At 35.2% G+C, this 23,631-nt stretch overlaps 1 protein-coding gene across 1 annotated transcript; it reads left to right on the forward strand.

The window, feature by feature from the left end:
- The first annotated feature begins 740 nt into the window (after positions 1–740).
- On the forward strand, positions 741–22,069 carry LOC110099625. Its single transcript, XM_020826827.2, has 10 exons — positions 741–1,045; positions 1,908–2,142; positions 2,326–2,412; positions 2,512–2,681; positions 7,141–7,283; positions 7,374–7,551; positions 7,652–8,246; positions 10,177–10,289; positions 16,035–16,278; positions 21,387–22,069. The coding sequence occupies exons 1-10, from the start codon at positions 885–887 to the stop codon at positions 21,612–21,614; spliced, it is 2,154 nt and encodes a 717-aa protein (XP_020682486.1). The 5' UTR covers positions 741–884; the 3' UTR covers positions 21,615–22,069.
- Positions 22,070–23,631: the final 1,562 nt, after the last annotated feature.

Genomic DNA, 23,631 nt, shown 5'->3' on the forward strand with positions numbered 1-23,631 from the left:
CCCTAATTTTCAAAGTAACTTAATCTTAAATATATATATGTATTTTAAAAAATTTTAATAAAAATTAAGCAAAAGGTTTCATCTATATTAAATTATCTAGCTTAGGAATAAGGAGCCAAAAATCATCCAAAAAATTTTGAGATCTCACAACAAAAGGATTTTGATTTTGTTATCTTCAAATTCAAAGTTTAAAGGTTTTACCATCAATATTGCTTTCAAATTTAAATAAATAATAATAAAAACAAAAATATTGCTTTCAAATTTTTGACAAATTTTTAAGATCTATATGCTTTTTAACTTCCAATAACTATCTGGTCCATAATTTGCATAGATACCACTTACGTATTTAACATATAAAATTTTAATATTACATTCTTATCATTTATATAAAATTTTAATATCAAATATATCACTCATATATTTCATTCTTATCACTCCTATCAGTGTATAAACTTTAATATTTCATTCCATGCACTCATATATTTATTATATATGGTAGACATGTAATTTTAAAATTTTAGATATCTGATGCGTAAATATAATGAAATTAAATAGTATATATATATAAATCCCCCACTGGTCTATAATTGTGACGGTCCCACATTGCAATTTCTTGGTCCCACCTGAGCTTTGTCTATGTTAGAAGAAATTATCCTGTAAGAATACCGGATGGTCCGGAGTTACTTAGAATGCGCTATATCATCTAGTACCCAAAATACCCGATAACATCGAGCAAATAACAAAAAAAAAAAAAAAAAGAAGTGACCAATTCAGATTGGACTCGGGCTCCGCACACAACAATTTATCCTAGGGTAACCGGCTCCGGTTCTTTACGATATTACTAAAGAGAAATCACCGGTGCGATCTGCTTGCCGGCTCCGGGAATGGAAAGCAGTCGACGGATGGGGATATTGGAGAACTTACTACGGCAGAAGTCTTTAAAAGCCCTATTTGGCGGGAGGAAAGATAATACCGATGCAGAAGTCACAAATCCTATACCGCAGCTGTCCCCCATCGCCAACTCCGTTGTCTTTCGTTGTTCGAAGTAACTCCCTCTGCGCTTCTCCTTCCTCTTCTTTTTAATTTGGTTCTGGGCCTGGTTTTTTCAATTTATTTGATCGCTGGTTACTGTAAGATTGCATTTTTATGTTTCCAACGTACTATCAAGCATGCAAATGTTAAGGGCGAAACAATTCGTATAATTCCGGCGGAATTTCCGGTTGATTTTTTCGGCGGATTAGACGTTTCTATATAGGTTCTTATGAAGATGTGGATATCTGATTTTTATTGGCGTGCTTATTTCCTTGGGATTTTCGATGGCTTGCATATGAAGGCGATGCAACGATTAATGTAGTGTACGGGGTGGTTTTTTTAGTAAAACTAGCGGTTTTCCTACAGCTATTTTTTCCTGTTATTTGGTTGTGGTTCTTATAGCGCTTGCAAAGAGGAGGGCAATCTAAAGAAAGGAGCTGGATGTAAGAGGACTTATTCAAGTGGGTTTATTTCTCTTCTGGTTGCTTAAAGTTAGAATGCATGTGTTATGCATCTCATCTTGATCAACCAATAGGTCTGGGGTTCGAAACTTGCCATAGGTATGTGTTGTGGGTCCCCCCTCCCTAAATTATTACGTGTGGTGTCCGGATGGTTCGGAGGCGAATACGGACGCGCCACATCACCCGAATGCACAGGGCCCTGGGTGACGTGACACGTTCGAATTTGCTTTTGGCCGAACGCTGCTGCACCCCCCTGGCGAAAATATAAACTAATGTACTTATTCCTCTAATTGGAACACCATAGCCATCATTATGTGAAGATTGTTTTTTGGATTCAATTTTATCCATGTGCTTTGTTGTCACTTGATTAAACTCGTTTTGATTGCTAACAATCTAGAAAAAAATCACTTTCACGGTCCTTCATATTTTGACAGAAAAGTTGCAGCAGTGTTTTGAGACCGAGCTGCCTGACCATGCTTTTCCGCCATCTCTGTATGCTAGAAATCTTTTAGAGTATTGTTCTTATAAGGCGCTCAATGTGATGATTAAATGCCTTGATCACATGGCTGATAAGGATTTTTATCGCTTGACATTTGATATGATGCTTGCCTGGGAAGCTCCTGGTACAGGGACTGAATCTTTGCTAAAAGTGAGACTTAATATTTTTGTTCTGAACTTTTAGGCTTTGCAAGTATTTTGCTTCCTTAGATGATACAGTACATCTGAAATTTATACATTTTTCTACTTGCTATCTTATTCTATGATGCATAAGCTTACACGTTTGGATATCATGAAGTATTGTATTTACTGAATACATTTTTTATCACTATAGGAATCTTTTTCTACCAGTCATCCTAGAGATGATGATGAGGATGGAGAATCACTTTTCTATATAAACTCTACAAATGTGGCTGTTCAGGTTAGTCTTATTTCTTTTATTTATTTATTTATTTTTTTAGTTTCTTTAGTTTGGGTTTGGATGACTTTTACTTTTTTATTTCTGTAATTTTCTCATCAGGTGGATGAAAAAAAATCTGTTGGGCTGGAAGCTTTTGCTCGAGTAGCCCCTGCATGTCCTTCCATAGCTGATTTGATCACTGTCCACAACCTCTTTGATGCATTAACAAGCTCGTCCGATGGGCGACTTCATTTTATCATATATGAAAAGTACCTTAAAAGCATAAATAAGTATGCTGACCTTTTGAAATTTATTTCAAATTACTATTTCTATGACTTTCTTCAGCAGAGGTTTTTTTTTGTTCTTTTGACAAGTTATTGGATAAATCACCTGACTTTTATTTTTCTATTTATGTAGGAGTTTCATTAACTAAGCAAGCATGTTGTTCATTATTAATATTTTATTGATGCCATTTGATCTTTGTTGACCTGCAAACAGCTGATCGGCCCCATACACCGACCACAATAGCCCCCATGTCACTAAGCAACTGCCACCTTAGTCGTGTAAAAGGAACAAAGAAACAAAAGAGGGGCTTACGCTCACTTACCATAGGAATTCCCGGTCGCTCTCGATAGCTCTCGATTTCGGCTCCTCTCAAATTGGGTTTAAACCTTTAAGATTAATTAAATTAATCAAGCAACCAACCTAATTAATAATTTAAACAACATAATTATGTAATTTTAAAATGAATTTAAAATGTAAAACTTTAACGAGTCGAACAGTATATTTTAAATTGAAATTAAACTTTAACTAATTAAATGAGCAATTAATTCTTTAATTAAAACTCAAGTTTAATTAACTAACTTAATTAATTAATTAAAAAATCAAATAAAACAACATAAATGAATGCTTTCTACTATCCAACCTAAGTACAAACTACAAACTACAAACAATTCTCCAACAACAACTCTCTGAACAAAGCAAACAACTCTCTAAGAAAGTTCTTAAACTCTCAGCACCCTCCGGCTCTCAATAACATATAGATGCAAGCTACTTGTGAGCTCTCTAAACCTCTACAAACTATAACCTATGCAGCTGCAAGTTCCAGCCCCTGTAAACTGTTAGTCACGAACAACTGCAAACAAGTAAACAAAAGTTAGCATTTAATAAATAAAATTAATGCTAAAAAGAGTAAAGCTACTACTAAAACAGAAAAGCTACAAGTACAAAATAACAAATACACTACTGAAAACTAGAGTAGAGAACAATTACTGGCTAGTAAGTGTCAAAACAACAATGACTGCATGCTAGTATTGAAGCAAAGCTGGCAAAACAAGATGTTGATGTCGGTATCAAAACAGTAAAGTGTGTAAAGCTATGTCCTCATTAATCTAAGCCCTATAGATCACTTCTAATAAAAGCAGTAAATTTTACGGGTAAACTATTTCATTAAGTATATCCGTTAAGTGAAGCGATAAATACTTGAAATTCTACTGGCAACTTCTAATATAAGCCATAAAATTGATTTTAAGGGAAATCTTTAGGTACAACTAACATAACCCTAACCCGCTGCCCGAGCCATTTTTAATAAAAGTCGTAAGTCCCATCTCAATTAGGGTATTGAGAAAAACTTTTCCAAAATAAAATACACTGACTATACGGGCTACTTCTAATAGAAGTCATAAGACCCACTTCTACCCAAAATCTTTAGGCAACCTCTAATAGAGGCCATAAGACCTGCTCCTCTAGCCACATCTAAGTGATGCAATAAGTCCCATACATTAGGAAAATAACCCTAATTCATTCACATCGAATGATGGACAGCTTAGCCTATAGGGCTAGGTTGTAAGACCCGCTTTTTGACAACTTCTGATAGAAGTTGTAAGTTTGACAATTTTTTGGGGAAATCTCGAGGTAGTAGTCTAACCCTAAACCCCTCTATGGGCCACCTCTAATGCATGTCGTAAGTCCCATTTGAACTAGAATGTTAAGGAAAACTTTCCTACGACAGTTAGCATGTTTCCTAAACCAATGGGCAGCTTAGCCTATAGGGCTTAGGCTAGGTTATAATACCCGTTTACCTGCAATTTCTAATAGAAGTCGTAAGTCTGACTTTAGGGGAAATCTCTAGGTAGCAACCTAATGCTAAACCCCTCTATGGGCTACTTCCAAGTGAAGCAGTAAAACCCAATTTTAACCTATACTTGGGCAACCTCTAATAGAGGTCATAAGACCCACTTTCAGGACTACTTTGAAAGTTGTAAGTCCCAAACCAAATTCAAACACCCAGGCTACTTTCAGGAGAAGCCATAAGACCCGCTTCAATTCAAACTTATGGGTAACTTTTAAATGAAGTTATAAACCTCAAACCAAACCAACTATTGGGTATTCTAATATATGTAAATCCCAATATCATAACAAATCTAAAATTCATATGTATCCACTTCAGTCTACTCTAGATCTCCGAGAGGAGGCAACTCATGGCTGCTAATCAGATTCCCCGGACACTACAATCAACGGTTGTTAGTGTTAGTAGATTGAAACCTATGGTATACCCATGGTGATGGAACCATACGATCTTGATCTGCTTTACCTCCATCCCCAACAACCAAATTTAAAAACTATTGCACGTCTAAATGTACTTTCATCCTTAATCGAGAGTGCTCTTCTACGCGTTAGAAGTAATAATCAACTATAAGGACTTGCCCTCATAGGAAGCCGAACCTCAGAACTAAATAAACATCGATAAGATTATCAGGGGAAATCTGGTTAATTAAATTCCAATCTACCTCAGGGAAAATGGGAACCTTTAAGAGCTTGCGAGAGCGAGGGTTCGTGCGTTGATGCAACATTTCCTTTCGAGAGGGTGAATAATCTCCTTGTCTGAGTTCTACTTATTACACCTGATTCTAAATAAGAATATTTTTTTTTACTTTAGTGTTATCCACGTGGATATACATAGCCAATTTATTGAAAATTGGGTAGGGAGTATGGTAGTTGATTTTCTCCTCAGTAGATTTATCTTAACAGATACATGAATTAACTAATCTAAGTACTTTGAAACTGTTGTTATTTTTATTTACTAACCCAGCATGTAGAGTTTTTTCTATTTGGGAATGTTGAGACTTGAGTGGAAAATTTGCAAGCATATAGCTTCGATCTTTCCTCTTCCAGAAGAGAACAAAATCCTCAACCGTTGGAGCAATAGGATGGTTAGAGCACTTGGAGTTTGAGAGTTGGGCAAGTTTGACATATGTTGCTCGATCAAAATACAGTTCCAAGATTTGTAACTTCTCATTTTCATGAATGAGTTGAATTCACTCATCGAGCAAATCATCATTAAGTAATGAATGTACGTGGAATAAATCAACGACAAAAGAAATTTTGAGAATTTATCCTTTCATCGTTTTTGGAGGAATATATGCAATTTCAAATTATAGGAATATCATTGCCCATCTAGCTATGTGATCAATCAATATTGTACTTGTCATCAAGAACTTTTGCAAATTAATTTTTGTTATTAAAGTAATTCTATGAAAAAGCATGTAACGACGAAGTTTTGGACCAACAAAGATCAACATCAAACAATGCTTCTTTATTTGAGAATGCTGCACTTTTGTGCCTACCAACTTACTGATATAATAGAGAACATTTTCTTTGCCTTTCTCATTGTGTTGCACTGGCAAAAGCTCTAAGGGTCTCTTTTGATGCCACTGTGTACAATATAAGAGAACTCACCAACATTGGTGTGGGAAGAATGGTTGGGATTAACAAATATTTATTAATACTGTCAAAGGTTTCTTGGCATTCTTTCTAAGTTGTAATTTATGAGTTTGCATCACATCGAATGCTTCTATAATTGAATCTATATTTAACTCTCAAGCAATTTCTTTCCATTAAAGCTAATCAATTCAGTTGTAGCAAACTCATCCTTAATTTGGTAACACTACCTATTTTTGATAATTTCCATAGTAAAACAAATTATCCTTCATTTGGTGAAGTTAACACAATTCTGATAAATACACCAATACACGAACATATGAATAATTTACCTGCTTATATCTGCTCAGTAAATCAACGGGATAGAATTATTTTCAAGCTCACAGGCCCTTTCAACATTGAATCGTCTATATCCATCTTTAAGATCCATAGATGTGCAGCGCATGAGTATCTATGCCATATAACCTTTAAACGACTAATCATCCCTCATATTTGAGAATTAGTAACACTTAAAGACATCCATGCACTCGATAATGGTGTGCTGTTGTGATATGATCTCTTAGATGATGAGATTGACTTCTGCCTTCATTATAACAATCACTCATATCAGGAAATTCATCTAAAGTTTATCAAGAAAGATAGCTTTTTAATATAAATGCATCTCCTTTAACTTTTGAAGAGGTCTTTCTCGTTGCAAATGCATTGCACTCAAAATAACTTGTTCTACAAAACTTAGTCAAATGCCATTAGTAAACTCTCTAATATCCTTTATAAGTTATTAGGCAAAACAGATTCAAATTGCATGAGCACTTCATATGTGCCATCAACTTCTCAACATTGAAATAATGTATTTCTGTCAATAATGATATTCTGTAACAAATGCCATTAAACATACTCATCAAAGTCCAAGAAGATTTTCAAGTGAAAATTTAATCCTGTTTCTCTAGCAATTTTAAGAGAATCTATTTGATTTTTGCACTTATGAGTGTCAACCCATGTTCAGATTCTGACTGTTATAACTTTGTCTAGGGTGCTCAAGGCATCAAAAGGTCATATAGGATCAACACTTTCTTCAAGCCTTCATCTTGCTGATGGGGAAATTATATTAGATGTGGCCGGTGTTATTCCTACTCAACCTGTTCTACAACATATTGGAATATCTATTTGGCCTGGTTAAGCATAATTTTCTAGTGAATTACCTTCACTAATGCTATTAATTTTTGTTTCATAACAGTTTCTGAGTAATTTAAATGCCAATGCAGGACGGTTGACATTGACCAACTATGCTCTTTATTTTGAGTCCCTAGGAGTAGGTTCTCATGATAAAGCTGTTGTTTATGACCTAGCAATGGACTCAGAGCAGATTGTAAAGCCTGAATTGACCGGACCTTTGGGTGCTCGGCTCTTTGATAAGGCAGTCTTGTTTAAGTCAACAAATGTGTAAGTGTAGCATTGACGATTATTATTTTCACATTCCAAGTGGTCTGTGAGCTTGCTTAACCAAAAACTTAGACCAGATATCTAATTGTATTCTTTACAGAACAGATCCTGTTTATTTTGAGTTTCCTGAACTCAAAGGCCACTCTCGTAGAGATTACTGGTTGTCAATAGTTCAGGAAGTATTGCATGCACATAGATTTATTAGAAAATATAATCTTGCTGGGATTCAACGAGAAGAAGCTCTTTCAAAGGCAACAATTGGCATCTTCCGGTATCGTGCTCTGAGAGAAGCTTTCCGGACCAGTTTATCAGATTTTAAATCTATACTTGCTTTTAATTTAGCAGAAAAACTGCCTAAAGGGGACATGATTCTTGAAGCTTTGTCAAACCACTTGGAGCTTCTGCAAGCCAGATCTAAGACACAGAATTGTATAGAGCTTAAATCTGATATAAGTCCACATGTTTTGTCAGTTTCATCGTATATGCTTGTTATAATGGGATTTATATCTTTGGAGAAGCTAGAAAGGAAGGGAGAAAACAATTTTAGTATTCCTCTAATCACCGTTGGTGAAACAACCTCTTTAGAGCTGGCTGTAAAAGAATCATATTGTCACTCCGGAAGTGTTGAGGCTGCAAATGCAACTGTTGATCAGGTGAAAATGGAAGGAATTGGGACTAACTTTGCTGTCATGCAGGTATTTACTAATGTTGCTTTGAAGGCTTGACTTAGATACTTACTGAGATATTATAATGAATGTCCATGTTAAATATCATTTAAACAGAGGCCCCAAAAAATGAGCATTACTTGTAAAATGCTTTTATAAAATAAATGCTTTCAGAAGCTTCTAATGAATAAAAACAAGAAGTTATAAATGAATGAGCCTATGAAGAAATAATGATATGTGTTTTTGTGCACTTATCTATGAGTAAATACATTAGTACAATTAGATTTTCAGCTTGACGTTGGATTCTTAGAATTTTGTTGATGAGGTCATCGACAGACATTTTAGGCAGGTCTACCGGCGAAGGAATCGTAGATCGACGGCTACGATTGGGAGCTTATATTTCTGATGTTGCCATGTCATTTTATGTTATTTTTCTATGTATCTTTTATTTCAAGCCGTAGTTTACTATTATGCCCTTATGAAGGTTTAGTCTTTGTTGTAGCCCGGTGGGCATTTGAGTCATGTTATTTTCTGTCAATGAGGCCTTTATAAAGGGGTCTCCTTCTATTGTATGAGCTTAATGTTTAATTAATAAAAATTTCTGAGATTTTCTTTTGTCTTCTTGCTTGAGAGCTTGAGAGAAAGAGAGGAGACCTAGGAGAGGCTCCACCCGAAATACCCAACAGCCCGCCCCGACGAGCTCTTGGTTTTACTTGTAGTTCTAAACTTCTCCCTCCCAACCAAGAAAATTTGAAATTCAGATTTTCTCCTTGCCTTTCCCTAGCTCACGGCCCAACTCTTCTCCCTTTTCTTCTTCCCGTCCCCTCAATGTTGAATGGCGGATCCTGAATTTGAGTGGGGGATTGTGTTCAACTCCGACGGAAGCCTCAACATCCTCCGATCGCCGTTTTTCGACACGGGATTTGAGCACGAAGACATAGTTGGTGAATACTTGGAGCGGATTCTCCCATCACTTGTGCACGTCATCGACCGCCAGTTTCAAGACTACGTTTGGACAATCACCGGGCGCCATCCACCACCACCACCTCCACCGGCGGCTACCTCTCCGGTAACAAAGTCCTTCATCTCCTTTTCCGTAGTGGTGCTCTCCATCTTCGTGTGGTTCTTTCTCCTCCGCTAGAAGCCAAAGAGTGAATGAGTGAGAAGGTGCTCGAGGTGAACTTTCTCATTATTAATCGTGGGATTTTTATTATGAGCATTTAAGTAGTTCTTTTATCTTTGAATGTCATGAATTGTTTGGTTATCTCAAAGCAACTCTTCGCCTAAGCAAGTTGATTACCTAGAATACATTTAATCCTTTATTTTTATTAGTGATAAATTTGTGTTGGCAATGCTTTAATTAAGCTTCTTTTTAATTTCCGCACGCAATTCCTTCATTGATTCACATCATTTGTGACATGAAGATGCTAAGAAATAAGTTAACCATTGAAATATTGAAAAAGTCATGTCGTGTCTTTTAAAATTTCAGCAATGTAGTGATACTTAGAAATAGAATCCATGAAGAAATTTGTGTGGGGAAAATATCATTTTGTTCAGTAATTTGTTACATATGCATCACTTTTCTTGAAGCAGCCAAACCGTAAATTTGATTTGTGTTGAAATTCATGAAGGAAATCTGTGCACACTTATGAAGTATCTTGTGCACCTTAGTAGCAACTTTATTTTGTACAATACATGCTAGCATTTCCAAACTAATTAATCTTAAATTTAGGAGAGATTTTATGTTAGGTTGACTGAAACATTCACTGCTTTTAATGATTTTTTTTTTTTAACGCATAATAGAGGGTTTTAGGTTTCCGTAGCACAAAACAATTCTCTATTTTAACTTTTGAAAGCGAGCCCTTAAGAGCAATTGACAAAGGTTTAAATTTTTTACCAGTTGCCGATAATCGACATAAGCTCAATACAGTAATGCTGAATAAACATTCTTGTATTGAAGGAACTCCTCCATCCCATGATTGAAGTGGGCAAGCTTCTTGTTATTTTGGCTGAATGGGAAGATCGTCTGAAGTCGTCAGCATTTATTGCTTTACTCATATATGTGACTTACAGGTGATATTTATTTTCTTTTCTGTTAAGTATCCCATTCATTCACAGCAAAGCATCTTATGATTTTTGATATTTGATGAACTTTCATAATGATTGCTTACAGAAGGATGGTGTCCTTTTCTGTTCATATTTAAATAAATACAACATTGAGTAGATATACAGAGTCTTATCTATGAATTCCAAAGCTCTACAAACTTGAGTGTTTCAGAAAAGAGCTCTCATATCTTTCTCTATTAATTATGGTCTAAAGTCCAACTTTTCCATTTGTTTCGGAGGTTTTCGTTTGTTTAGTTGATCAGGAACTCTCTTGACGACCAAAACTGGCAATAAATCCTTCAGCAATATAAAAGCTGAAAGTTGAGTCTATACACATACAAAATGCTACCATGAATACTTGACCTATCAATATTGGACCCGACCCGAAAACCCGATCCGAACCCGACCCGTAATTTCTTCCTAGTGGTGATCTCAATTCTAGTTGCAAGATCTTCTCTCGCCAAGCCTAGTGTAGTCGAGTGAATAATCCCCAAGGTGAAATTTCTCATTATTAAGTGGTGGATTGTTGTTTAATAGCTCTTAGCGTTGCTACTATTTTGTTTATCTCCAAGGATTAGTTAATCTACATGTACTCCTTCGCCTAAGCGAGTTGAAAATCAAGAATCTTTAATGAATTTGCTTGTTATTTCAATAAGTTATTAATTGAGATTTCATTGTCAATGATTCTTAAAATTTCTTAACAAGCTCCTTTCGCATGTGGTATCACATCAGTTTGTTGATTGTAAGTTGTAGTATTGTTATTTTATGGAATTGGGTTTAAACTGCTTAAGGAAGCAATTTTAATTTAAGTATTCTAGGTCATATGGTTGGTGGCTTGACAGCTTGCAGCAGTGAATGATATCCCCGTTATTAAAAGCTCTACTAAAGCTCATTTGGGATTTTGTCTTAACCTTTAATGTTGATAAGTCTTAATTGATCCAGCAGTTTTTTTATCGTACTCTTATTTTGTAAAATTTAGCTGTGGTTTAACAATTTGTTTTTGTTGCTTGAGATTAGCTTACATTTGCTACTGTTCCGCTCTTTTAACTATGCATTAAACTGTTCAAAAAGTTGGATATTTGAACATAGTTTTGTAGTATCATGTAAAAGATGATCTAATTTGTTGTTCCTACAAAGCGTAATCAATGTATATAATTATAAGTCATTGCTATTATCCTGGTTTACCATAAAACTAAGCATTTTTTATGTCTTACGTTGCTTTGTTACTGAAGGACTTGCAAAGAAGCTATAAAACAGATGGAATAATAGCCAGGAATGATTTAAAACCTCTAGGTTTTCTCAATTGAACTATAATTCTGTGTACTAATATATAGGCTTTTCACTATATCATGAGCCAACTTTATCCATACAAGTAGAAATGATTTTAAAGCTCTACCTTTTTTCTCCTATTTAACTTTTCAAAAACTGGCTTTAGTTTCTATGGAAAACTTGCTTTATACTATCTATGGTCTATTAAACACAATTATTTGGCATATATTAGCATAGGATATTGAAAGCCTCCCATAAGCAGCATGAGGTATTTTATCCATGCTGTCTTCTGCACAGTTATGTTTAAAATCGGCATTTGATATGAATTTCAATAAGTTCTTTATGATAAAATTGATAAATTGGCTGTTAATTTAAATAGCTAGGTTGAATTGCAATTTGTACATTATAAAACCGGATATCAGAATGATCCAATCTATTTAACAACTAAGCTTGGGCATTATCTTGGCCTGTTTTATTAACTTATTAACTTAGACCCATCGAAAGTACTCTTGGCAGACCTGCTTGAGTTGCTCAAAGGCTACAGTGCCTGATCTGTTCTAAAAGGTTGCCTGAGCTTGAGCTTGAGCTTGAGAATGATATAAAGATCTGATTATTGGGCCGGTAAATTCGCAAGTTAACTTTATAACAAATCAAAACAAATTATAGTATGTGGTCTCCAAAAATTCGCGCCCCGGACTCCCCTCTTTTAGGGAGTTTTAACGGATTATGTTCCGAGGTAAATTTTTAGAAGGTAGATTGAGTTTGTAGATAGAACACTGTCTAGAAATTTCGCCCTCATTTTGCGAGGACTTTGTGATCTGGGTTCTGATTTTCTTTAGGCGCAAGCCCTATAGTTAATTACTACTCCCGATAACGAGAGAGAACTTTCGATTAAGGCCAGTCGTCAATTAATACATCGTATCCATAGATAAGTGATATCCAGCGTATAGTAGCAGCTTGGTTTGGGATTTGAAAATTTAAATTTTAAAATTGAACATTTCACCATCTTGCACTTAAAGCAGATGGTGGAGGAATGGATGATGGACCCGATCAAAATCCCATGGTTCCATCGTCTCGGGCTATCGTGGTCCCTGCTCTACTTAGTCAGAGTAGCTAATCGACCCAACCTGATAGAAGGATCATTGTCGACAACCATGGGTTGCTTCGTCCAATAGTACCTTGTAGACCTAGGGTGTGAGTATTTGTCTAAGAGGTCAAATTTGAATCTACCTTAGCTGACAGAGAGCTTTGTGTCATATTGATTCATATCTCAAAGATTTAGTGCCATTGCGGAATTTATTGGCTCTGCTATTAACGTAATTTAGTGGTGCCATTTGGCGGCAAAATCACTCGGTTCAGAGGGTCCCAGTCATAACCGTTTACCTGCAGTGTCATTTGACACATGTCACGTCTTTGCTTGCAAGAGATTATTTGAGAATGAACCCTAGTGATATTCTCGACCAGATATTAGCTTTTTGTGAGTCGAAGTGATATTTGAATTTATTCACCTCGACAAACTATTACGGAGGATGGATAGGTTCTGCTTTTAAGCATTTTGGTGATTTATTTCAATTTTAAATGTTTCAGGTTTTGAAATTTTTGGAGTTTTAGATTTTCGAGCATTTGGGAAGCATTTTTAAGTGTTTGTGAACCCCTATGGTTGAGACCTGCGTTCAACATCATCGGGGTGATTATAGGGAATTGCATTTTATTTACTGAACCTTGTCGACTTTGTTAGTTGCTGACAGAGGATCATATTCAAGTTGGTTTTATGCTTTTATTAATTAATTTTTCTTATTATAGACCTTTAAGGTTTAACATGAACGTATAGAATATGGTCTTCTATTGATAACGTATAGGTTGCCTTTAATACTTCCACAAGCTATAGCCATAGCCCCTTTTGTCACCTTTCATGTATCTTATGTGAATGATGTCACATAGCCTGAGTTTGTTAGCTGACTCATAGAAATTAAACTTCTCTTCAGACAAGGAACGTGTCTAACATTCTTGAGTCTCCAAATTGATCCATTTGGCATTCTAATATCAACATCTCCCTATCCAACAATGTTGCAGGGCTTATTGTCCCCGAGATACTCTTTACGCAAGTCACCTTGAGTATAGTTCTTGAATGCCTCCTTGCTAAGACTTGCATGAAAAGAAGCACTTGAATATATCACCCAAGATTCAAAATTGTCCAGAGTTAAAATCAAATAATCTGACCGGCATTCTTTTGTAGATACATCTGCAGAATAATTTTTGTCTTGACCTCGACCACTGCCCTTCTTTGGAACTGTACATTCCTTCAAGTGACTTTCCCTAGCTCCAGCACACAACTTTTCTTCTACCTGAAGTAGGCTTTTCTCTCTTGGATTTAGACGTCCCTCTGTTTGGACCTCTCTCAAAAAACCCTTCCTCTTGCAGTCTTGCTTTAACATTTAGAGCAGAATTTGAATATTCATCATTTTTCCTCCTACGAACTTCTTCATTAAACACTAACCCCATAATGCCTTCAAAGTTTAACTTTGAATTTCCTGAAGAGTTACTCACAATAGTAACAAACCCATCCCAGCTTTCTAGCAATGAAAATAACAACAACAATGCTCTCACCTCATCTTCAAAATTGATGCCAACTGAACACAATTGACTAATCACAGTGTTTAGATTATTTAAGTGTTTCGCCATTGGAGTGTCGTACAACATCTTCATATTGAATAACTTCTTCATCAAGAGCACTTTGTTTGAGGTCGATAGCTTCTCATACATCTTGGTCAGTGCGGCCATGAGATCGAATGTAGTCTTCTCATTTACCATGTTGAATGCAATAAATGAGGAAAGTGAAAGTCATATTAAACCTAGTGCAATTCGGTCAAGAACCTTTGATTCCTCCATAGTCATAGAATTCGGCTTCTTGGTGATTCCTTCCAATGGTAAATACAACTTCTTCTGACACAACAAAATTTCAATTTGCATCATCCAGAATGCGAAATTCGAACCATTAAACTTCATCTTGTACCTTGCTTTGTCTGCCATTACTCCCACTTGATCTAAATAACCTGTCTTTGATGCCAGTTGTTGGGGAGATGGCGAGGAGTAAACACCACAATGAAGAAACAGACAAGTAAGTAAAAGCAATGAAAAATTAAAGGACACCCGGATTTAACTTGGAAAAATTCAAAATAGGGAAAAAACTATGGAGCCACATCACACCAAGAAATCAATTATGAAAATTGGGAGAAATAAGTATATATCTCTCTTCTCTCTCACTCTCTCCTTACTTCTCTACTTACATACAACGTTCTTAATGTATACACACTCAAAATACAAGAGAAAGTCAAGTAAAATAACTAAAACGAGAAAGAAAACCGTCTAATCCGTCTCGGAACACTGCAGCGCCAGTTTGGGGCCCTACGACGCTCAAGCCTCTGTCTTGCACCGCTGCAGCGCGTGCCTATACTGTTGCAGCACTCTGCTCTCTGTCATTCAACATTGTATGTGAACACCGCTGCGGCATGTATCTATATTGTCGCTCGGGAACACAGCATTAGGGCACTCGAGTACGTAGTGCCGGGGCGTTATATGGGAAAAAATTTTTTTGAACCCAAGCAGAAGGTGAACCCCCCCCCCCACACACACACACACACGAACGCACACACAAACACAACAAGCTTTGAGATTCGAGACAACAAAATAACTAAATTGATCAACACAATCAGATTCCATACATAACAAGGTCTTCATCTTTATTAAAGGTAATCTTCACTTTTAATAAATCTAACTTTATCAAACTCTATATTTCCTCTCATATTAGCTATATTTATCACATATCATCTCCAACCCTTCATTCATGCCTTATAATTTAAAACATATTAAGTGTTTTGTGTCTGCTATGTCATGTCATTGTTCTGCTGTCTGCATCGAGCATCATGTTTTAGAAGACAAATCAATTTTGCATGAGTTTGAGTCAGTCCACACTAGAAATTCAGGAGTTCTTTTTCAGACTTGACGTGGTCTTATCCCTATCAAGGAATTAACATGTCTGAGTGAAAACGGTACAATAATTGTATTTCTTGGAGAGGAATGTTTAACACAATTGAATGATCTATATTGGCACGGTTGACACATGAAAAACAGAGAAACTTTGAAATAATGCTCCACCCTTTTTTTAAGGCAAATTTCAGCGGTTGTAGGCAAATTGACATGTGCATAGATGATATTTTGGTATTTTAGTATTTTAATAATGGATTGATGTTCACTATATTGCATCTTGCTGCTTTTTTTTTCAGTTCTTTCTTGTCATGAATGGAAAATTAACCTTTTTTCGGCCATGATTTCTGCATCTTGCAGCTATTACTAGTTTTGTAAGAAGAATCTGATTAAACATCTGAGCCTTACGTTTCGTAGTGTTTGTTGCTACATCTTGACCAAATTGTTTTTTAATTCCAGGGATTGGATCAAGTACATATTTCCTTCCATTTTCTTTTATCTTGCAGTTCTCATGCTTTGGAATAAATACCGAAAGAAGATACAACGAATGAAAGCTTTTCAAGTCACTCCTCCCCCGAGCAAAAATGCTGTTGAGCAACTTCTGACATTGCAGGAAGCTATATCACAGCTAGAGGCCTATATCCAAACTGGGAATGTGGTTTTACTTAAATTAAGATCTCTTTTGCTTGCTGCCGCCCCACAGGTTTATTTCCTGATCAAATAACTAGTTCATAAAATAGAATATTTGGATGATTGCACAAATGGTAAATAAATTTTTGTAAAATTAATTTTCTTGGAGGTACAATTCCTCATGCATCTAAAAAATAAAAATGTAATCATTGTATTTGGGAACTTTCAGTCTTTCCATTTAGACTTTGTGGAATTAGCTGCTTGCTATAGAAGGATTAGAGAGGAAGAATTGTCATCTATATTAACACTTGGCATGCTAGTATTTATTTTGCCCAACTATTTCAAATCACTTTCAAGTAAATAGTACAGGATTGAATCTTAATTTCCTCTTTGTACTGTTGAAACCATGCCACACATGATGCACAAGTTTTTATTTGTCTTGTATGCAATGTGCTAGCTTAGTTTTAACAATCAACAGTTACGATAATTTTTGGACCTTACAGAGATTGAAGCTGATAAGGGTTTATTTGATTAGTCTTTAAACCTCTAAGTTATATAGGTAGAGCTGTCAATATATAGGTTTCTTTAATTTGTTTTATTTCTTGTTTTCCTTATTTTCTTAAATAGGAGTTGTTTGATAATTTGTGTTCTCATTAGCTTTATGATTGGTTATAAATAAGTCTTTTTTCTCTTTAGAGAGAAGCTTTTGTTTAGAGAGTCATTTCAGATTAGATTTAACATCTTAAACAACACTTAAAAAACTGGATCAGGCTAATGTTGATAATCATTATGTTAGACCGGTCTTCCTGGACCAATCTTTGTTGGGCCGGTCCCTCCTGGACCGGCCAAAGGGCTACGGAGCTCCTTCCGCTCAAACAGGCAGACGCCTGCTCTGCTCATACATGCGGGTGTTCCGCCCAGTAACTCCCGCCCCCTCTACACGTGGGGTCCAATAGTAATTAAAGAAGGAATTTAGGGGGTGATTAGGAGGGAAATTCAAATTAGGATGGTTGTTTTGGGTATTTTGCGAATTTTGAATGCTTTAAGTAGTATTGTAGACCTAGGGTTAGGTATATTGTATTTTACTGAAATTTGGAGAGTTCTTAGGGTTTGTTTGGGCTCTAGTTGCCCGCTAGAGATTGGGGGAGACATGTTCTCCTCTCCAGTTGAGGATCTATTGTATCTTGTTTGTTTTCTTCTGTCTTTTGTCAATTAAATGGTTTATTTCTAGTTATTTCTTCCAAATTATTCTCCAATCTGTTTTTGCAAGAGCTGAAATTCAAATTTAACGAGGGAAATTCTTGTTCGTACAAGCGTTTTCTATCAAATTGATATCAGAGCATCGATTTGGGGTACCTATGGCCGGGAGAAAGATATAAGTTTTGGAAGGAGAGATCAGTCAATTGAAATTAGATTTTGTAGAAAAAAATTCAGATTTTGAAAAATAATTCTCATCCATGAGAAGATCGATGAAAAATTTTTCATCCTGGAGGAAATGTTGAAGAAGTTGCTCAAGGGCCAACCCAAAACGATGTTGTCGAAGGCAAAGGAAGCCGTCACCATCCAAGAAAGTGGGGAAAATTCTTATCCGATAAGGCAAAGGGAAGATCAGGAGATGAAGATTGTGGAGGGAGAAGAGAAAATGCTTCCCCTATAACATATTCCTAGGGAGGAATCGAGTAAAGGGTATGGAAATCTCGAGGAGATGATGACACATATGTTGAAGAATCAAGCTAAGGCGGCTCCATCGGAAGCAAGGGGGAATCACAAAAATGATATGTTGAGGGAAGATGCAACAACAACATCAAACCTTTATCCCACTACGTGGGGTCGGCTACATGAATCCTTTTTCTCCATTGTGTCCTATTAAAGGTCAAATTTTCGTTTAAATCTAATAAAGAAAGGTCATTCCTAATATTTTCTAACCAAGTCTTTTTAGGTCTGCCTCTACCTTTCTTAACATAAGTCAAATCTAATACCTCTACTCTCCTAACCGGGCCATTGGAAGGCCGCCATTTTATGTGACCAAACCATCTAAGGCGACTCTCTCTAATCTTATCTTCTACTGGAGCTACTCCAACCTTTTCACGTATATGCTCATTTCGTATCCTATCTCTAAGTGTAAAGCCACTCATCCACCTGAGCATCCTCATCTTTGCCACACTTAACTTAGTATTATGCTTCTCTTTTAATGGCCAACATTCAGCACCATACAACATTGCAGGCCTCACTACCATCTTATAGAATTTTCCCTTAAGTTTGAGGGGGTACATTTCTATCACATAACAAGCCCGATGAAACGGAAAATGAGATAAAATAATCAAAAAAGAAATAAAAAGCAAACGTCTTCCAAGTAGCAGAAGTGTAAAGTTTATTTGATTAAGAGCAACCAAATAAACAAAATCTTGATAATAAACAGCACAAATAAGATTGATGAGTTAAATATCCCTTAAAAACACAAAAAATAGTTGCTTCAGTTGTAATGGGAAGAACGCCTAAATGCTTTGATCCATCAATAGACGAGGTCGACTATTAATCAAACAAAAAAAAAACTCAATACCTGGATCAACTTGTGGACAAGGTCGACTTCTACGACCGCATGCGTTTGGGAATTTGGAGTCAAGGTCAAGGCCGAGCAAAAGGGGCCGAAAGTCTGCGAGTCTACACTAGAGGCAAAGGAAAAGTGTGTGTATCAAGATCGGACAAGAGGTTGAGACTCGAAAAGGAGCAGAGCATTTGAACGAACGAATCAAGGCAAAAATCGCTTAAAAAATTAAGTCCGCAATTTTTTTTAGGGGGCATGTGCACCCCCTCTGGGTTCAGGTACACATTATTGACTCATTTATTAAGTGAATCATGTTTGGGCTAACCAGATTCAGAACGGACCGAAATCCGACCTTCTAACAAATTTTTCCAGCTTTTACATTCAAACAATTTTTAGAATAAAATTTCTTATTTTTTATTTTTTCTTCTACATTTTAATTTCACCATCAACTATTTTTATTATTAAAGTTTTTTTCCTTTTAATACTCCAAGCAGATCTTTCGTAATATTTTTAATATCACTAACTACTTTTTTCACATAGCATTAGATTCTCCTTGCATAGTCAAAATCTTAAGATCTTAAATCTTACACTCAAAAATATTTTACATACCTTTATCTAATCCTAAAATAATATTTTACTTTCTGTCAAATTTTTAATTCATAGTTCGAGTGATCACCCCAAAACTGACGATCAAACAGAGATTGTTAACAGGAGTTTGTAAAATTTGCTGCGTTCCTTTGACAGGAAAAACATCAGGCAATGGGATTTAATTTTGACTCAGACTGAGTTTGATTTTAATTTATCACCAAATCGGTGTCACAATCCTGCCTTATTGCCTTCCAAATATCTCTGATATTGTCCAAGTTTTGGATATTCCTATGGCCATGCATTGCTTCTCTTCTTCAAAGGGTAGTCCATCTTGTGATGTCCCAATTCTCTGCATCTGTAACACTTTACATTACCAACAAGACACTGACAAAAATGCCTTTTCCCACAATTATCACAGACTGAGCTTGTTCTAGCGTGCTGTCAAATTTGAGCTTCTTATTTCTAAATTGATCATCCTTCTTGAAAATCTTTCGTTTGTCTACCTGTTGTTCCAAACTTTGTTTAAAAAAATTCAACTCACTTTCAATTCTTCTCGCTCTCTCCACTAAAACTAAGAATTCACTTATATCAAAGTCTGTCAATGATAATCTCAATTGATTCCTGAGACATTCAAAAATCTATGATATTTCTCTTCCTAAGTACTGACATAGTGAGGTGCATATCTAGATAGTGAAGTGAACTCTACCACGTATTGCATGATTTTCTTTGAACCTTGAGTCAAATTGAAGAATTTGTCTTGAGATGCTAATCTTACTGATGGAGGAATAAATCAGTCTCTAAATACCCGTATGAAATCATCCCATTAAAATGTAGTGATAGGCATCAATCCAAATTTCTCTCTATGCTGAGTTTATCACCATCCTTCTGCCACACCTTCCAACACAAAAATAGTCAATACAACCTTTCTATTGTCTGAACAAATCATACTACCAATGATTTTCTCAATCTTTAATAAACAATCTTTAGTTACAGTTGGATCACTTGCACCGGGCGGGGAGGAGTATTGATAGATCGGCTAAGCAGATCCATTCATTACAGCCAGTTTGAAATAGGGCCAGCTCAACCAAGCAGGCCGGCGCTTAGAATAGGGCAGGAAGGCCAGGTGGTCAAGGATAAGGGCCCAGGTGAGGGGAGCAACTGCCAAGTTGAATAGGAGGTTGGAAAGGGTGGAGAATTGAAGGAGTGGATCAATTATCAAAGGAGAATGTGGGGGGAAAACATGGAGTAAGTTCAGATTTTAGGGGGGGTGAAATAGGGAGAGTTATATTAGACCTTTTTATTGTATTTTTCTTTTCTTCATGCAGATTTTGTGAGTGTTCTTGCTATCCATTGCTTTTGTAAGGGATTTTAGCGGCATCTAGAGTTTGGGAGAGAATGTCCTCTCGTAAGAGGACCATTATATCTTGCTTGTTTGTGTTTCTTTCTTATCAAAAAAATTTGTTGGTTTGCTGAATTTTACTGTTTGTTCGCTGATTTGGGTGCTCAAGTCCTAACAGGATGAAGCCAACCACAAATAGTTGTGATACAACTAACAATGCTGATAATTAATTAAAATAATTTAACATCACCCATAAATTTTCAAATTTTAAAAAGTGCCTCAGTCAAATTTATAGCTTTAAGTTCATGTATCTTTTTAAAAGGCAGTTGAACTTCATTTTTATCAATTTTATACAATTTCATGTTTTTGGTTATTTTGATCATCTTATAAAAATATTTTGCCCCTTTAAGAGTTGTATGTGTGTGTATATTATGTTGAATCCATTTCCTAGCTTGAAACTTCCATGCTAGTTTTTCTAGCCCAACCATCCATTCTTTAGGTTCTGTTTTCTTATCATACGTATTCCTTATGTTTCAACTCATCACATTTAACAATCAGATATCAAAATATTAATAAAAAAATCATTTTTTTTATGTCTCACCATTTAAACAAAGGAATTTATTCATATTTCAACTGTTAATTTTCATGAAGAACCTGCAGTTCCTGTAACTGTTTGAACTCTCATCAAATTCTCCATTCCTATCTTCAGGCTACTGACAGAGTTGTAATTGCCATGATTGTAATGGCTTTAGCGATTGCCTTTCTACCTTTCAAGCTTCTTGTAGAGCTAATGCTTCTCGACGCATTCACACAAGAGATGCCTTTGAGGAAGAAGAGTAACGATAAGATTAAACGAAGAGTTAAAGAGTGGTGGGATCGCATTCCAGCAGCACCAGTTCGACTTTTGAGACCCAGCACAGGTAAACACCAAAACTGAGTAATCTGCTCTTCAATTCTCACCTGTTTTTGTCTTTGATTTAGGCTTCGTTAGGGACGACTTTTTTTATGTTTCTTAAAGCAGCTTTTTAGTACAAATTTTTTTAATTTTGTACTAGAAAGTTGCTTTAAGAAGCTGAAAGAAAGCCATCTGAAACGAAGCCTTATGCTTCATTGAGACAGCTTTCTTACTTCTTAAAACAGTTTTTTAGTACAAAATTAAAAATTTTGTATTAAAAAGTTGCTTTAAGAAGCATTAATAAAGTTGTCCCACACGAAGCATTAGATGATGCAATAGTTTTATGGTCATTCAATTTTTGAAAATAAAATTTATTATAATGTTTGCACTGAAGAAGTTCGTCGGTTTTGCTGTTATTCTGATGGGAATTGATTTGTTGTACTTTGAAAATTTTCATTGTTGACTTTAATAAGTGCGATATGGTCGTTAAGGATCAATCTAATGTTCCATAATATACATACAATGGCAGAATCAGGATTTAGGTTTCATTTGGGATGACTTGTTACTGCTTCTTAAGGCAGTTTTTTTTGTAAAAAAAAAATTAATTTTTTTACTAGATAATTGCCTTAAGCAGCAGTAAGAAAGTCGTCCCAAACGAAACTTTAATGAGATGGGCGGCAAATTCAATAACCTATTTAAATAAATTGAAATTAGAAGTTTGATCTTACAAATTTTTAGTACAAAATTAAAATTTTTGTATTAAAAATCTGTTTTAAGAAGCTTTAAGAAAGTTGTCCCACACGAAGCATCACATGATGCAACAGTTTTATGGTCATTCAATTTTTGAAAATAGAATTTATTATAATGTTTGCACTGAAGAAGTTCTTCTGTTTTGCTGTTTTTCTAATGGGAATTGCTTTGTTGTACTTGAAATTTTTCATTTTTAACTTTCATAAATGCAATATGGTCGTTAAACATTTGAATTTGATCGGTTGATTAAAAAAAGTTATGTTGGTTTATATATATATACTTAGTTAGAAAGCTACTTTAGATTGGGTATAATTAAGATATGTGGTTAAGGGGTTTGTTAGTAGTGGAATGGTTGAAAGAATCAATCTTATGTTCCATAACATGATACAGTGGCAGAATGAGGATTTAGGTTTCATTTGTGATGGCTTGTTACTGCTTCTTAAGGCAGCTTTTTTATAAAAAATTTTTGTACTAGATAATCTCAAACGAAACTTTAATGAGATGGGCGGCAAATTCAATAACTTATTTAGATAAATCTAAATTAGAAGTTTGATTTTTTGAACTTGCATAAGCAAAAAAAAAAAAAAAAGATTGAATAAAAATGTTTGTAAAAAGAAATTAATAATCTTATTAAACATGTTCATCTCTCTCTCTCTATCTATTTATTAAGTTTTAAAATGTCCTGTGATTTTCTTTGTAATGTTTAGCAAAGTTCTCTATAATTTCTAAAATTCCTATCATAAAATGCAAAATTAAATAAAGTCAAATTAGATCATTACATAATAAACTTCATTAGCTTCACATGTTTGACTAAGGCTTTGTTTGATACGGCTTTCTTATTGCTTCTTAAAGCAGCTTTATAGTACAAAAATTAAAATTTTTGTACTAGAAAGCTGCTTTAAGAAGCAATAAGAAAGCCGTCTCAAACGCAGCCTAAGGCTTGTTTGGAACAGCGGTTTTATTTTTTTATAAAGCAATTTTTTTAGTGCATTTTTTTTAATATTTAATAGTTCATTGATTTATTTTTGTGAAGCTTGTACTTATATAATTATTTTAATGTTGATAGAATAAAAAATAAAACCTAAATTTAATTTAAGCCGAGTAAAAGTAATATGATCTAAGTTGATGAATTTCTTAACAAAATAAGATTAGCTTTTGTAATTTTCAGCACTTTATGTCAGCAATCGAACTTTAAATAATAAAGAAAAAGTTTCTTTAATAAGCGGCTTCATTTGTGATTTTTTTTTTTTTTTGCTTTTTAAGATAGCTCTTTTGTAGAAAGTTTTTCAATTTAAAGAAAAAAATATTT

The sequence above is a fragment of the Dendrobium catenatum genome, unplaced genomic scaffold (genome assembly GCF_001605985.2).
Source record: "Dendrobium catenatum unplaced genomic scaffold, ASM160598v2 fragScaff_scaffold_247, whole genome shotgun sequence".
Classification (NCBI taxonomy): domain Eukaryota; kingdom Viridiplantae; phylum Streptophyta; class Magnoliopsida; order Asparagales; family Orchidaceae; genus Dendrobium; species Dendrobium catenatum.

Coding starts and splice junctions, on each gene's coding strand:
- LOC110099625 (XM_020826827.2), top strand. CDS start 885: ATGGAAAGCAGTCGACGGATGGGGATATTGGAGAACTTACTACGGCAG. Junction 1,046..1,907: donor GTTGTCTTTCGTTGTTCGAA/GTAACTCCCTCT, acceptor AATCACTTTCAC/GGTCCTTCATATTTTGACAG. Junction 10,290..16,034: donor CTCATATATGTGACTTACAG/GTGATATTTATT, acceptor TTTTAATTCCAG/GGATTGGATCAAGTACATAT.